The sequence below is a fragment of the Taurulus bubalis genome (assembly GCF_910589615.1).
Source record: "Taurulus bubalis genome assembly, chromosome: 14".
Taxonomy (NCBI): domain Eukaryota; kingdom Metazoa; phylum Chordata; class Actinopteri; order Perciformes; family Cottidae; genus Taurulus; species Taurulus bubalis.
In genome coordinates this window covers 703,959-717,391 of record NC_136602.1, presented here as the reverse complement: position 1 = coordinate 717,391, position 13,433 = coordinate 703,959, and the positions used below count along the sequence as shown (strand labels likewise).

At 42.1% G+C, this 13,433-nt stretch overlaps 2 protein-coding genes across 2 annotated transcripts in view; one reads left to right on the top strand and one right to left on the bottom strand.

Moving 5' to 3' along the window:
- Nucleotides 1-13,433, top strand: part of LOC306746939 (uncharacterized protein) — a 387,486-nt gene that overhangs the window by 125,964 nt on the left and 248,089 nt on the right. The window lies entirely within an intron of this gene.
- LOC306746964 (uncharacterized protein) lies at nt 2,217-5,968 on the bottom strand. Its single transcript, XM_079229956.1, has 3 exons — nt 5,836-5,968; nt 3,890-4,066; nt 2,217-2,591 (listed from the first exon to the last, which is right to left on the bottom strand). The coding sequence occupies exons 1-3, from the start codon at nt 5,861-5,863 to the stop codon at nt 2,401-2,403; spliced, it is 396 nt and encodes a 131-aa protein (XP_079086082.1). The 5' UTR covers nt 5,864-5,968; the 3' UTR covers nt 2,217-2,400.

The window sequence follows — 13,433 nt, the reverse complement described above, 5'->3', positions numbered from 1 at the left end:
GGAATGTCAGTACATTTACTCAAGTGCTATGTATATACTAGAATATATATATATATATATATATATATATATATATATATATATATATATATATATATATATATATATATATATATATATGTATATATATATATATATATTGTAATGTCACGGGTTGTCCCTAGGGCAGGCTAAGGTGGGGCAGTGCAGTATAAATGAAAATAAAGGTTTATTAATCCATTCCACCGGCAGTTCCTTTTAAATCAAAAACAAAGTCCATAGGAGGTGAGGCACTCTGGGAGATGTAGTGCCATTGTGTGGTGTGGGCGCGGCTCAGTGGGGATGTAGCGTCCCTCCACCACCTGTCCCCTTGTGATGCCACCATCCCTCTCCCCGGGCCTGACGTCCTCAGCAGGGTGAACGAGGCCCAGGAGCATCACGGTGGGACAGGGCATCAGCGTTGCCATGGCGCCGCCCCGGCCTGTGAACGACAGAGAAGTTAAAAGGCTGGAGGCCTTCTTCAAGGCCCTCTTCAGGTCGCGTATGGAGACCAGGTCACCATACGGGATGTTTCTTGGTGGTCGGTCCTGTGAGAGGGGCCGCTATCACCGAGAAATCCGGGATGAAGCGTCGGTAGTAATTGGCAAGGCCCAAAAATGATCTCACCTGCTTCTTTGTCAAGGGTCTTGTCCAGTCTTGGATGGCACAAAGTTTTGCCTCCTGGGGTTTGACAAGGCCCCGCCCTATGGTGTACCCCAAGTAGTTGGTCTCTCCGAAGGCCAGCGTACACTTTTTGAGGTTCGCGGTCAAGCCTGCCTGTCGGAGGGAGTCCAGGACCTTCTGCACACGCAGTAAGTGGCTTTCCCAGTCTGGGCTCTGCATCACCACACCGGCAGAGCAGGCCTCTGCATACTCTGGAAGGGGTTTCAGAGTGGCTTGCTGCTACAAGTCTCAACTCCTGCGGGCTTAATATTCACATTCATGATCAACGTCCCACAAACCTTTGGCGAGTGTCTCCTCCCGCAGCGTTGCCAGCACACGCGTCAGAATACATGAAAACATGTGGCCTGATGGTGCTGTGACTTTTATAAGAGATTCGACCGGCCGTTTCCCCCAAAAACAATTACAGCACACACACACACACACACACACACACACACACACACACACAACCACACACACACACACGCACACACACACAACCACACACACGCACACACACACACACACACACACACACACACATATACACACATATACACACACACCTACACACACACAACCACACCCACACTTGCACACACACACCCACACACACACACACACACACACACACACACACACACACACACACACACACACACACACACACACACACACATATACACACATATACACACACCTACACACACACAACCACACCCACACTTACACACACACAAACACACACACACACACACACACACACACACACACACACACCCACACACACACAGGTGCTTCAAATGAGCCAATCAGTGCAGTTTAACACACACACATTTTAAAAGAACAACATATCAGTGCGTTCGGCTGCTTCTCTTCTTTCTGTTTATTTGACTATTTAATGATTTGACATGTTTTTGCCTCTGAATCTGTGTTCAACAGATGGTTCTGTAGACAATCCACTCAGTCTTAAGGTCTCGCCTGCAGTAGCTGCTCTCAAGTGCATCACCAACACAGAAATGACTCCTCAATAACCTCAACAACACATCTCACTACCAGTAATATATATATATATATATATATATATATATATATATATATATATATATATATATATATATATATATATATATATATATAATGTACCTCAATAACCTCAACAGCACATCTCACTACCAGTAATATATATATATATATATATATATATATATATATATATATATACACATATACACATATATATATACACATATACACATATATATATATATATATATATATATATATATATATATATATATATATATATATATATATATATATATATATATATATAATGTACCTCAATAACCTCAACAACACATCTCACTACCGGTACGTTTTACAATCATACTATACAATCAGGTGAGCTAGGGCAGCTGCTTTGATTCATGACTAGATATTTATTCATGTTTATTATGTTTAATAACCCGCTTTAGTAAAGTTTCAACAGAGCAGTCAGTGCCTTCTCATGGTGTGAAACCAGTAAAGAAAACTCCAACATCACCAACTGGTAACTTTTAGTTTAAGAGCTTTATTGTCCTTTTAAAGATTTAATTTTCAAATCATGAGTAAATATTGAAAGCATTGATTCTTGTGATGGACTGGAGCGGATCCAGGATCTGGTCTGCAGGATCTGGTCTGCAGGATCTGGTCTGCAGGATCTGGTCTCCAGGGTCTCTATTTCAGGAAGCTGAGCACCTTTCCCAAGTCGTCCTTGTCGAGGTCCTTGGCCATCGTGATCAAGTTGTCCACGTCCTTTTTGTCGAGGTTTTTGGCCTCGCTGACCGCCTCGTCCGTGCCGTCCGCGCTGAACACCTTTTTCATTTTGCTCATGGTGTTGACGTTGCTGATGCCGTCGATCACGGACCCTGAGACAAAGGTGAGAGAAAGACAAGGGAATAAAAAAAGAATACCACAAACAGCCAACATGGACCAGAAGATCAGATTGACACTGCATGTTATTAACAGTTACGTAATATTATATTATCCAGACGTAAACACCTCCACGACTACGATGTGGTGAAACAGGGTTCAGCTTTACTGACCTCTGACTTTCCATCCTGAACCATCAGCAGGCCACATGTGGATGTACCTGCAGAGCTAAAGGCGTTCTGGATGCTAGGCCCATGTTAGCATGTAGCTCGTAGCATGCTGTGCTGCCTCACGGCGCTGTTAGCATGACTCTCGTTAGCCAAGAGGAGCTGCTGCATGTCCATGAAGTCTCAAAGGTCTCGTCACACGGGAAGTTCTGCAGTTATATCTGAAGGTTTGGTCTCGAGGCTCAGTGAGGGGGAACTGCTGTAGCTAGCAAGCTAACCGCTAACGGCAGTAAGTAACCCCCCCGATAACGATAAAAAAAAGTAATTTCATATGGATGGATGATATATACTTTCTTCATTCCCAAGGCGAAATTAGTTGTTGAAGTAGCAGCTTACAGACACAAGAATAAAAATGACAGGGATGAAAGATATATACATTTATTGATAATGAGCTGAAGGGTCAGTGAGTAAACCCGTTAGCTCGTTGGCTTAGCAATGTCGCTAACGGCACAATAAATTCAGTTGTATTTGTTTCTCGTGTGTTTTTCTACTAACATCCAGCAACAAAATAAACTTCCGTCTTCACAGGAAATAACTCAGTTATGTTTTGGTGACCAAACCACTCAGTTCAGTTGAGGAAAAGATCTTCGTTTGGGTTCAACTAAACACAGAAGTGCCTCGTTTCACACGGAGAACCAACAGCGGTTTGCTTTCTGAAGAAAAGCCCATTCTTTTCAGGAGCCCCACTGCTGCGTCTCTGGGACCGGCCGACCTCTGGACCGGATGGCAGGACGCCTTCGGGCGCCGAGCGCGAAGCGAGTCAAATATAAGTAAAATTATTCCGTGAGACGGAAGTTAAAGCTCCACGTGGTCCTGAACTAACATGTTTAACCTCTCCTCTGATTGGTTGTTCCTCGTCACGTGATCTCTCGGGCTGAGGTACTTCCTCATCCAAGATCTTCATGATGTGAGAAATCTATTTTTTGCTTTTTGCTGTGGATGCTGGATGAGAGCCGCCTGAGCATCAGAGCCAGAGGCAGGTCTTCCCGCGCTGCATTGTGGGTAGGTGAAGACAGTGCACTGATTGACCGGCTCGCGGTTTCACCAAAATTGCCCGATAGACTCACCTATTCCCCCCTTCTCATCGCCTCCTCCACCAAGCATTGAGACACCATCAGAGACCATTGACGAGAACCCTCCATCCTCCTTCTTCTTCTTCTCATCGCCTCCTCCTCCAGCCAATGAGAGGAAGTCTCCGAAGCCGAAGCCTTTCTTCTCCTCCTCATCCTCCTTGTCCTTGTCCCCTGCAGAGACAAACACTGTTAGGTTCTCCAGCACCACGTTCAGGTGGAACCGGTTCCTGCCTGCAGCAGATGGGTTCGGATCCCAAATATTTGAGGTGAATGAATGAGGTAGATTCACTGAGTGTGTTATGTTGTTGAGGATTGGGTTATGCAAAATACGAGTTATTTCTCTTTTCTTTTCATTTTCTCTTTGTGCAATATAACGATGCATTATAACTAAATTGTTTTGAGTGAAATAGTCTTTTTATCACGCTGCATTATGCTAAATTGTTTTGAGTGAAATTATCTAAAAATCTTTAAATCTGTATTCTTGTAGCTGTGGCCACAAACACTGTTGAACGTGTGATCAGGTTCAGGGGATGTTGAATAACAGACACCGATTAATCACAATGTCTCAAATACACGTAATCTGTGTGACACCTGTTCAGCTAAACATGACCCCGTGACCCCCAGACAGCATCGGCAGGTCCCACCTGTCAAATCTGCTCGCAAGGCGCCAGTTAGTCCCACTAAATGTTTCAAGGATACATAAGTGTCTGTCTGACACTTGTCTTGAAGTTGTTCTGAAGCAGTAACTACAAACACTGTTGAGCGTGTGACAGAGGTCAAAGCATGTTGTAGTCACACGCACCTGCTACTCAGTCACTCCCACTGTGTATCGATAAGGGATCCCTCTACACACTTGCCTATATATACTGTGATGAACTGGGCACTCTTTAGTTCCTCTTGGGCTCTGTCCCAGAGACTGAACCACTCAGTTTGAGAAATCAAAACGAGATGTTCCCATATTTGTAATTACTGGTAACTGCTTCAAAGCGCTGAGGGGAATTCCTACAAGACAAAAAAGAAGCGGTTGATGAATTACAATGTGACTTTTACTCTAGTAGCTTTTTGAACATATAATACTGGTGAAATGACTCTAAGCTACTGAGGGGAAAACCTCCAAGTTAAGAAAAAGACTCAGTTATGGTACTGTGTGTATAATAACTCTTGTTGAAATAAAATCTATACACTAAAATAAGAGTGAAGAACTATACTCAATGGGGACTCCCGTTTAATGGAATAAGATAACTTCCAGGTTTTTCGAGACGAAGAAGGTAACACCGGGCCGAGGCCGTTGACCAGGGAACACAATCCAGCACGATCCCGCCTCGTTTCCAGATCCAGACAAATGTAAGTAATCGTTTGGGTTGCACTGTGTGTAAAACGGTTCATCTTCCTTTCCTGTTAGAGGAAACAGTTCAGTGGAGACGTGGCTCAATAGTACAGGTAGTCCACGGGGGAAAACCGAACGAATGGGGTTTTAACATCCGTCATTGTCTCTATAAATTGTAATCGAAAGCAAACTGAGAGGGAAACCTCAGGGTTCTACAGCGGGCCTCCTTACGCGGCTGGCGTAAGGAGTAGGCGCTCCCCTAGGTTCTGACCAGGTCAGGGCCAAGCCTGTTACAGTGTAATAGTGGAGGAGACTCCAGAGGATAAGACATCCCATAAACAAAGCTGCTCAGATCATGAACTCTGGGATGAAGAACGAACACTTTCTACCTCAATCATAATAATTTTGAATAGGAAACACTAGTGTTCCACATAATAATCCATATATTCTGCACGTTGCCCCCTCACTATTCTTTATTATTATTATTATTATTATGATTATTTAACATTCTAAAAGATACGCTTCATAATCAATGGCTGCTTTCTGGTTTAAGAAACAAAGTCAAACTTCCTCTCTAAAAGTCGAAAGTCATCGTTCTGATGATGAAACTCACCTCCTAGGACGTCCTTTAAGAAGTCCATGTCTGCAGGTGATGAGGTCTGAGCCGCCAGAGAGTCCTGTATATAGGGATGGGGGGCGGGGCTTATGGAGGGGCGGGGCTTATGAAGGCAGGTGGGTCTCTGGTCTCGCCCTGTTCAGGAATCAGGTGTGACTTTAGGGTGGACCAGTCTGGACAGGTGTGTGTGTGTGTGTGTGTGTGTGTGTGTGTGTGTGTGTGTGTGTGTGTGTGTGTGTGTGTGTGTGTGTGTGTGTGTGTGTTTGTGTGTAACCTCCCTAAAGAAGAATTTAAAGAAGGCTGCATGACTCACCACGTATTCACAACATAAAGAGACAAAGACGATGTATTCATGTGTTCATCACAACATGTCCTTTCATAGTCGGAGTGAAATGATGTGAAAGTTTTATTTACTGAGTCAGAACCTGTCGGCTCTCCTGCAGAGAACAAAGCTCTGGTTGCTGCTCCAGGTACTCCAGCAGTACTAGTGCGAGTACTACTACTGCTTTCTGGAGTATTTCCTCCCTTAGCAGCTATGCATATGTACAACGAACACGTACTTCTACCTGCAGCCTGTTGACAGACATCAGATCCTCCTGAGGCCGACGTCACAGATCACTGAGCCTCTCAAACTCCTCCTTAAGGTTCATAGAGGAGCTCTTATTTTGTTTATATCATTTAGTTTAAAAAATAAATATATATTTGTTGTTTTTTGTTGCAGTCCTCAAATGATTTTGTTCCTGTTTTAAACACTTAATTAAATAACTTAACTTTAACTTAACTTTGCTTTGAAAAGGGCTGTATGAATGAATGAAGAGGAAGATGATGATGATGATGATGATGTAATCATCGTTGTTATTTATCATCATTATTGACTGCATTATTAGGATTAATATGATTATTATTATAACTCTGGTTAAAGTAAAAATAGTAATTAAAGTCACGGTTTGTGTTTAATTGCTTATTTGTTTTATTTGCATAATCTTTAAACATAAAGTTTAAATAATTTTCCGCTCAATCAGATTTAATTATTATTCATGTAATGCTGATATTCACATTAAAAGAAGCAATGAGTCCATGAACTTGTTTTATTAGTACGTTCTGCTTGAACAAGCTGCTGCTCCTGTTGAGCCTCAGGTGAGCCACGTGTTTGACAGGCCACGCCCACCAGGCCACGCCCACCAGGCCACGCCCACCAGGCCACGCCTCCACGTGCGTCTGACCTCACAAGACACCTGCACCAAAACAAACCTCTGTTCTCTGACACAGGAGCAAAGGATGCTGGGAGATTTGAAACAAAACAAACTGCATGCATTCCTGAGTGACATCACGAGGTTCCCTCAGGAGCTTTCTGTCACGTCACATGATCTTCCTCACCGAGTTCTCTGTGTGGATCACTTTGAGGACTTCCTGTCCACGAGGCTTATACATTCATATTGATCGTATTGATCAGGGTTTATACGTTCATATTGATCAGGGTTTATACGTTCATATTGATCAGGGTTTATACGTTCATATTGATCATATTGATCAGGGTTTATACGTTCATATTGATCATATTGATCAGGGTTTATACGTTCATTTTGATCAGGGTTTATACGTTCATATTGATTAGGGTTTATACGTTCATATTGATCAGGGTTCATACGTTCATATTGATCAGGGTTTATATGTTCATATTGATCAGGGTTCATACGTTCATATTGATCATATTGATCAGGGTTTATACGTTCATATTGATCAGGGTTCATACGTTCATATTGATCATATTGATCAGGGTTTATACGTTCATATTGATCATATTGATCAGGGTTTATACGTTCATTTTGATCAGGGTTTATACGTTCATATTGATCAGGGTTTATACGTTCATATTGATCAGGGTTTATACGTTCATATTGATCATATTGATCAGGGTTTATACGTTCATATTGATCATATTGATCAGGGTTTATACGTTCATTTTGATCAGGGTTTATACGTTCATTTTGATCAGGGTTTATACGTTCATATTGATCAGGGTTTATACGTTCATATTGATCAGGGTTTATACGTTCATATTGATCAGGGTTTATATGTTCATATTGATCGTATTGATCAGGGTTTATACGTTCATATTGATCATATTGATCAGGGTTTATACGTTCATATTGATCAGGGTTCATACGTTCATATTGATCATATTGATCAGGGTTTATACGTTCATATTGATCAGGGTTTATACGTTCATATTGATCAGGGTTTATACGTTCATATTGATCAGGGTTCATACGTTCATATTGATCACATTGATCAGGGTTTATACGTTCATATTGATCAGGGTTTATACGTTCATATTGATCGTATTGATCAGGGTTTATACGTACATATTGATCAGGTTTGATCATCTGCTTTGATTCATGACCAGATATTTATTCATGTTTCCTTATAATAACTCGCTTTAGTAAAGTTTCAACAGAGCAGTCAGTGCCTTCTCATGGTGTGAAACCAGTAAAGAAAACTCCAACATCACCAACTGGTAACTTTTAGTTTAAGAGCTTTATTGTCCTTTTAAATATTTCATTTTCAAATCATGAGTACACATTGAAAGCATTGATTCTTGTGATGGACTGGAGCGGATCCAGGATCTGGTCTGCAGGGTCTCTATTAAAACAGCCCTTTGGCCATATTGCCCATGGTGCCCATCAAATCGGACCCTGAGACAAAAGTGAGAGAAAGACAAGAGAATATAAAAAATACCACAAACAGCCAACGTGGACCCAGAAGATCAGATTGACACTGCATGTTATTAACAGTAACGTAATATTATTATCCAGACTGTAAGAGCCACAAGTGTATTATTGGTCAATTAGAATTTCAGGAATGTTAATAATTTAATATTATGAATTGTGCTCACGGTGCAGGAACTATGATTAGTAAAATATATTGAAAGATGTTTATGTTAATGATGACGCTCCCTGAGTCTAGGTGATTTACTGAGGTCATGCCGGCAGCAAAGCAAAGAGCTGCATGAGGCGTGAGGACACAGTCTTTCTACCCGATCATCGTGATAGAGTTTAGTATTTGTGTATTTAGTTCACGTTTTTGCTGCATAAAATAAAGACCAATGGAAAAGAAGTAAACGATCTCCTGTCATTCCTGTAAGAAAAGGAACTCACTGTGTCTGCAGCTCTTTAGCGGCTGAACAAGAACAACGCTGACGGAACGCCGCTACACAGACGTACACACCTCCACGACTACGATGTGGTGAGACAGGGTTCAGCTTTACTGACCTCTGACTTTCCATCCTGAACCATCAGCAGGCCACATGTGGATGTACCTGCAGAGCTAAAGGCGTTCTGGATGCTAGGCCCATGTTAGCATGTAGCTCGTAGCATGCTGTGCTGCCTCACGGCGCTGTTAGCATGACTCTCGTTAGCCAAGAGGAGCTGCTGCATGTCCATGAAGTCTCAAAGGTCTCGTCACACGGGAAGTTCTGCAGTTAAATCTGAAGGTTTGGTCTCGAGGCTCAGTGAGGGGGAACTGCTGTAGCTAGCAAGCTAACCGCTAACGGCAGTAAGTAACCCCCCATAACCCCTTCCCGATAACGACAAAGAAGTTATTTCATCTAATAAAAAGACGGGCCGATGTCTTCCTCATCTTAGATCTCTCAGGATAACGTGAAATGATTTTGTGAGAAATCTATTTTTTGCTTTTTGCTACGGATGCTGGATGAGAGCCGCCTGAGCATCAGAGCCAGAGGCAGGTCTTCCCGCGCTGCATTGTGGGTAGGTGAAGACACTGAACTGACTGAACGGCTCGCGGTTTCATCAAAATTGAACTCAAATCCAATCACTTATCAAATCCCCCGGACGAAGGACTCACCTCCTTCCTCCTTCTTCTTCTCGCCACCTTCGCCTTCGCCTTCGCCATCGCCTCCTCCACCGAGCATGGAGAAGATCCCACCTTTCTTCTCCTCCTTCTTCCCACCCGTTAACTTTGCTAGGCCATCCTCTGCCAACTCCTCTGCAAAGACAAACACTGTTAGGTTCTCCAGCACCACATTCAGGTGGAACCGGGTCCTGCCTGCAGCAGATGGGTTCGGATCCCAAATATTTGAGGTGAATGAATGAAGTAGATTCACTGAGTGTATGTTATGTAATAGTGGAGGAGACTCCAGAGGATAAGACATCCCATAAACAAGAGGAGGGAAAGTCCTCGTTTGGCCTTTTTAACTTTTAAAAACCTACCTATTTTTAGGCCTCTGCTCGAAAATGTCATCCCAAACTAAAAGGCTGTATCTCTGCAACCACCAGGGCTGTTTGAAACATGTTGGTGTTATAACAAAAGGTACACATGTGAGATGTTGTTCAGATGTGTAAATATCAGTCTATATGTTACTGGTTAAGAGTAAATGAAGATGACACCGCCTATAAAAAAAGCACTTTCAGGATAATTATTCCTTTGAAATAATGCAGCTGTAAGGTCCAACTCTAACCCAAATCATAACTCAATATGTGAACATTCTCTAACCCAAATCATAACTCAATATGTGAACATTCTCTAACCCAAATCATAGCTCAATATGTGAACATTCTCTAACCCAAATCATAACTCAATATGTGAACATTCTCTAACCCAAATCATAACTCAATTTGTGAACATTCTCTAACCCAAATCATAGCTCAATATGTGAACATTCTCTAACCCAAATCATAACTCAATATGTGAACATTCTCTAACCCAAATCATAGCTCAATATGTGAACATTCTCTAACCCAAATCATAACTCAATATGTGAACATTCTCTAACCCAAATCATAACTCAATATGTGAACATTCTCTAACCCAAATCATAGCTCAATATGTGAACATTCTCTAACCCAAATCATAGCTCAATATGTGAACATTCTCTCTGCAAAGGTTGACTTTGATAAAGTGAAGCAGAACAAAGTTAGAGAGGGTTTAGAACAGAGAACATTCAGGTGAGGACTCAATGGGGCCATTTGAATGCTATTTGAATTTGACCAAACTATATATTTCACTTGAACGAACACTTTCTATCTCAATTCTAATCATTTTGAATAGATAACACTAGTGTTACACATAATAATCCATATATTCTGCACTTTCCCCCCTCATTATTTATGATTGTGATTAGTATGATTATTATAATTATGATTATTATTATCTAACGTTCTACTCTAACGCTTTCTGGTTTAAACTCGTTTACAAAGTCAAACTTTCTTTAAAAGTCAAACGTCATCATTCCTCTCATGATACTCACCGACTTTAGCTCCAATCAACTTCGGGATGTCTTCCATGTTGATGTCTGCAGGTGATGAGGTCTGAGCCTGCAGCGAGTGGCCCGTGTATATAAGGATGGGGGGCGGGGCTTATGAAGGGGCGGAGCTTATGGAGCCAGGTGGGTCTCTGGTCTCGCCCTGTTCAAGAATCAGGTGTGACTTCAGGGTGGACCAGTTTCACAGGTGTGTGTGTGTGTGTGTGTGTGTGTGTGTGTGTGTGTGTGTGTGTGTGTGTGTGTGTGTGTGTGTGTGTGTTTGTGTGTAACCTCCCTAAAGAAGAATTTAAAGAAGGCTGCATGACTCACCACGTATTCACAACATAAAGAGACAAAGACGATGTATTCATGTGTTCATCACAACATGTCCTTTCATAGTCGGAGTGAAATGATGTGAAAGTTTTATTTACTGAGTCAGAACCTGTCGGCTCTCCTGCAGAGAACAAAGCTCTGGTTGCTGCTCCAGGTACTCCAGCAGTACTAGTGCGAGTACTACTACTGCTTTCTGGAGTATTTCCTCCCTTAGCAGCTATGCATATGTACAACGAACACGTACTTCTACCTGCAGCCTGTTGACAGACATCAGATCCTCCTGAGGCCGACGTCACAGATCACTGAGCCTCTCAAACTCCTCCTTAAGGTTCATAGAGGAGCTCTTATTTTGTTTATATCATTTAGTTTAAAAAATAAATATATATTTGTTGTTTTTTGTTGCAGTCCTCAAATGATTTTGTTCCTGTTTTAAACACTTAATTAAATAACTTTAACTTTGCTTTGAAAAGTGCCGTATGAATGAAGAAGATGATGATGATGATGTAATCATCGTCATTATTATTATCATTATTAACTGCGCTAATATGAGTAATATGATTATTATTATTCTAACGTTGGTTAAAGTTAAAGTAAAAATAGTAATTAAAGTCACGGTTCCATTTATTTGTGTGAAGTGTTTATTTGCTTCATTTGAATAATCCTCCGCATATCTCCACCTTTATGTGGTGGAGGAGTGGCCCAGTGATCCTGGGTCTATGTAGTCCGAGGCATCAGCCCCTGGCCGGGTCTCCCAAGGCAAACAGGTCTCCAGGGAAACCGGGTCTCCCTCCCGGAGCCACAGTCGTCGGCAAGCGTCTGGAGGTCATGGGGCCCGGTCGGGCTCGGCCCGAAGAAACACCATGGAGCCGCCACCCTGTGGACTCCCCACCCGCAGGGAGAAGCACCGGGGTCGGGTGCTATGCAGACCGGGGGGCGGGCCAGGCGGGGGGCCTTGTCGAGCCGATCTCCGGCAGCATAGTCGAGCTAGCGGACGTGCCTCTGGGGTTCTTGTGGGGGGTGCTGCGGGAGTATGGGGTGCGGACCCGTTGGCACGGGCCATCTAGTCTCTGTACTGCAGTAGGAGCTGTGTTCGTATTCCTCTAGGCTCAGTCTTAGAGATAGAGTAAGGAGATGAGTTTCCTCTGGAGGACTCTTAGAGATAGAGTAAAAAGGATTTACTTAAACCCAGTTAGTATTTTGATGCATTCAGAAACTCTTTCCTGAGTCAGTGAGCACACGGACGTGTTCTGTGCCTGGAGGCGTGTGACTGTTTGGGCGTTCAGACAGCTGTCGCTCGGTGGAAACACCCGTCGGCTCTCTGACGCAGCCGAACCACAAAGAGACAAATAGCTCAGCGGCTCAGAAACAGGTTCGTCTTCTGGTTACATCAGACTGAGTTTCTGGAAAAGTACCGACACCTCCACAATTATAAAAAAACATCCAACTGGAGTCAGGAGCTTATTATTGTTTATTCCCCATAAACATAAAGTACAGCTTTCTTTTTGCCTTAAAGTGACATATTGAACTGAAGCAGCCACATATTAATTATATAAACCATTAAAGTATCATAACACTGTGTATCCTTTAAGATATATGTAACATATCGATGAATAATAATATTACATATATATACTGTATGTGTGAATCCATATATATATATGTATATATATATATATATATATATATATATATATATATATATATATATATATACATATATATTTAGTATTGACAATTATACATTCACACATTCAGAAATATGTGAATAACACCTTAAATAATGGACAGAGCTGTGTTCTGTACTGTGTTGATATATACTGTATACTGTGTATATAAAGCCTTAACTGGTGATGCACCATCATATCTTTAGGAGCTCATAGTACCATATTATCCCACTAGAGAGCTCATAGTACCATATTACCCCACTAGAGAGCTCATAGTACCATATTACCCACTAGAGAGCTCATAGTACCATATTACCCCACTAGAGAGCTCATAGTAC

What these genes read in the sequence shown, in the direction of transcription:
- LOC306746964 (XM_079229956.1), bottom strand. Translation starts at nt 5,863, where the DNA reads ATGGACTTCTTAAAGGACGTCCTAGGAG. An exon ending in CTTAAAGGACGTCCTAGGAG is followed by an intron (nt 4,067 to 5,835) that starts GTGAGTTTCATC and finishes TTGTCTCTGCAG; the next exon opens with GGGACAAGGACAAGGAGGAT. An exon ending in CGATGAGAAGGGGGGAATAG is followed by an intron (nt 2,592 to 3,889) that starts GTGAGTCTATCG and finishes CCTTTGTCTCAG; the next exon opens with GGTCCGTGATCGACGGCATC.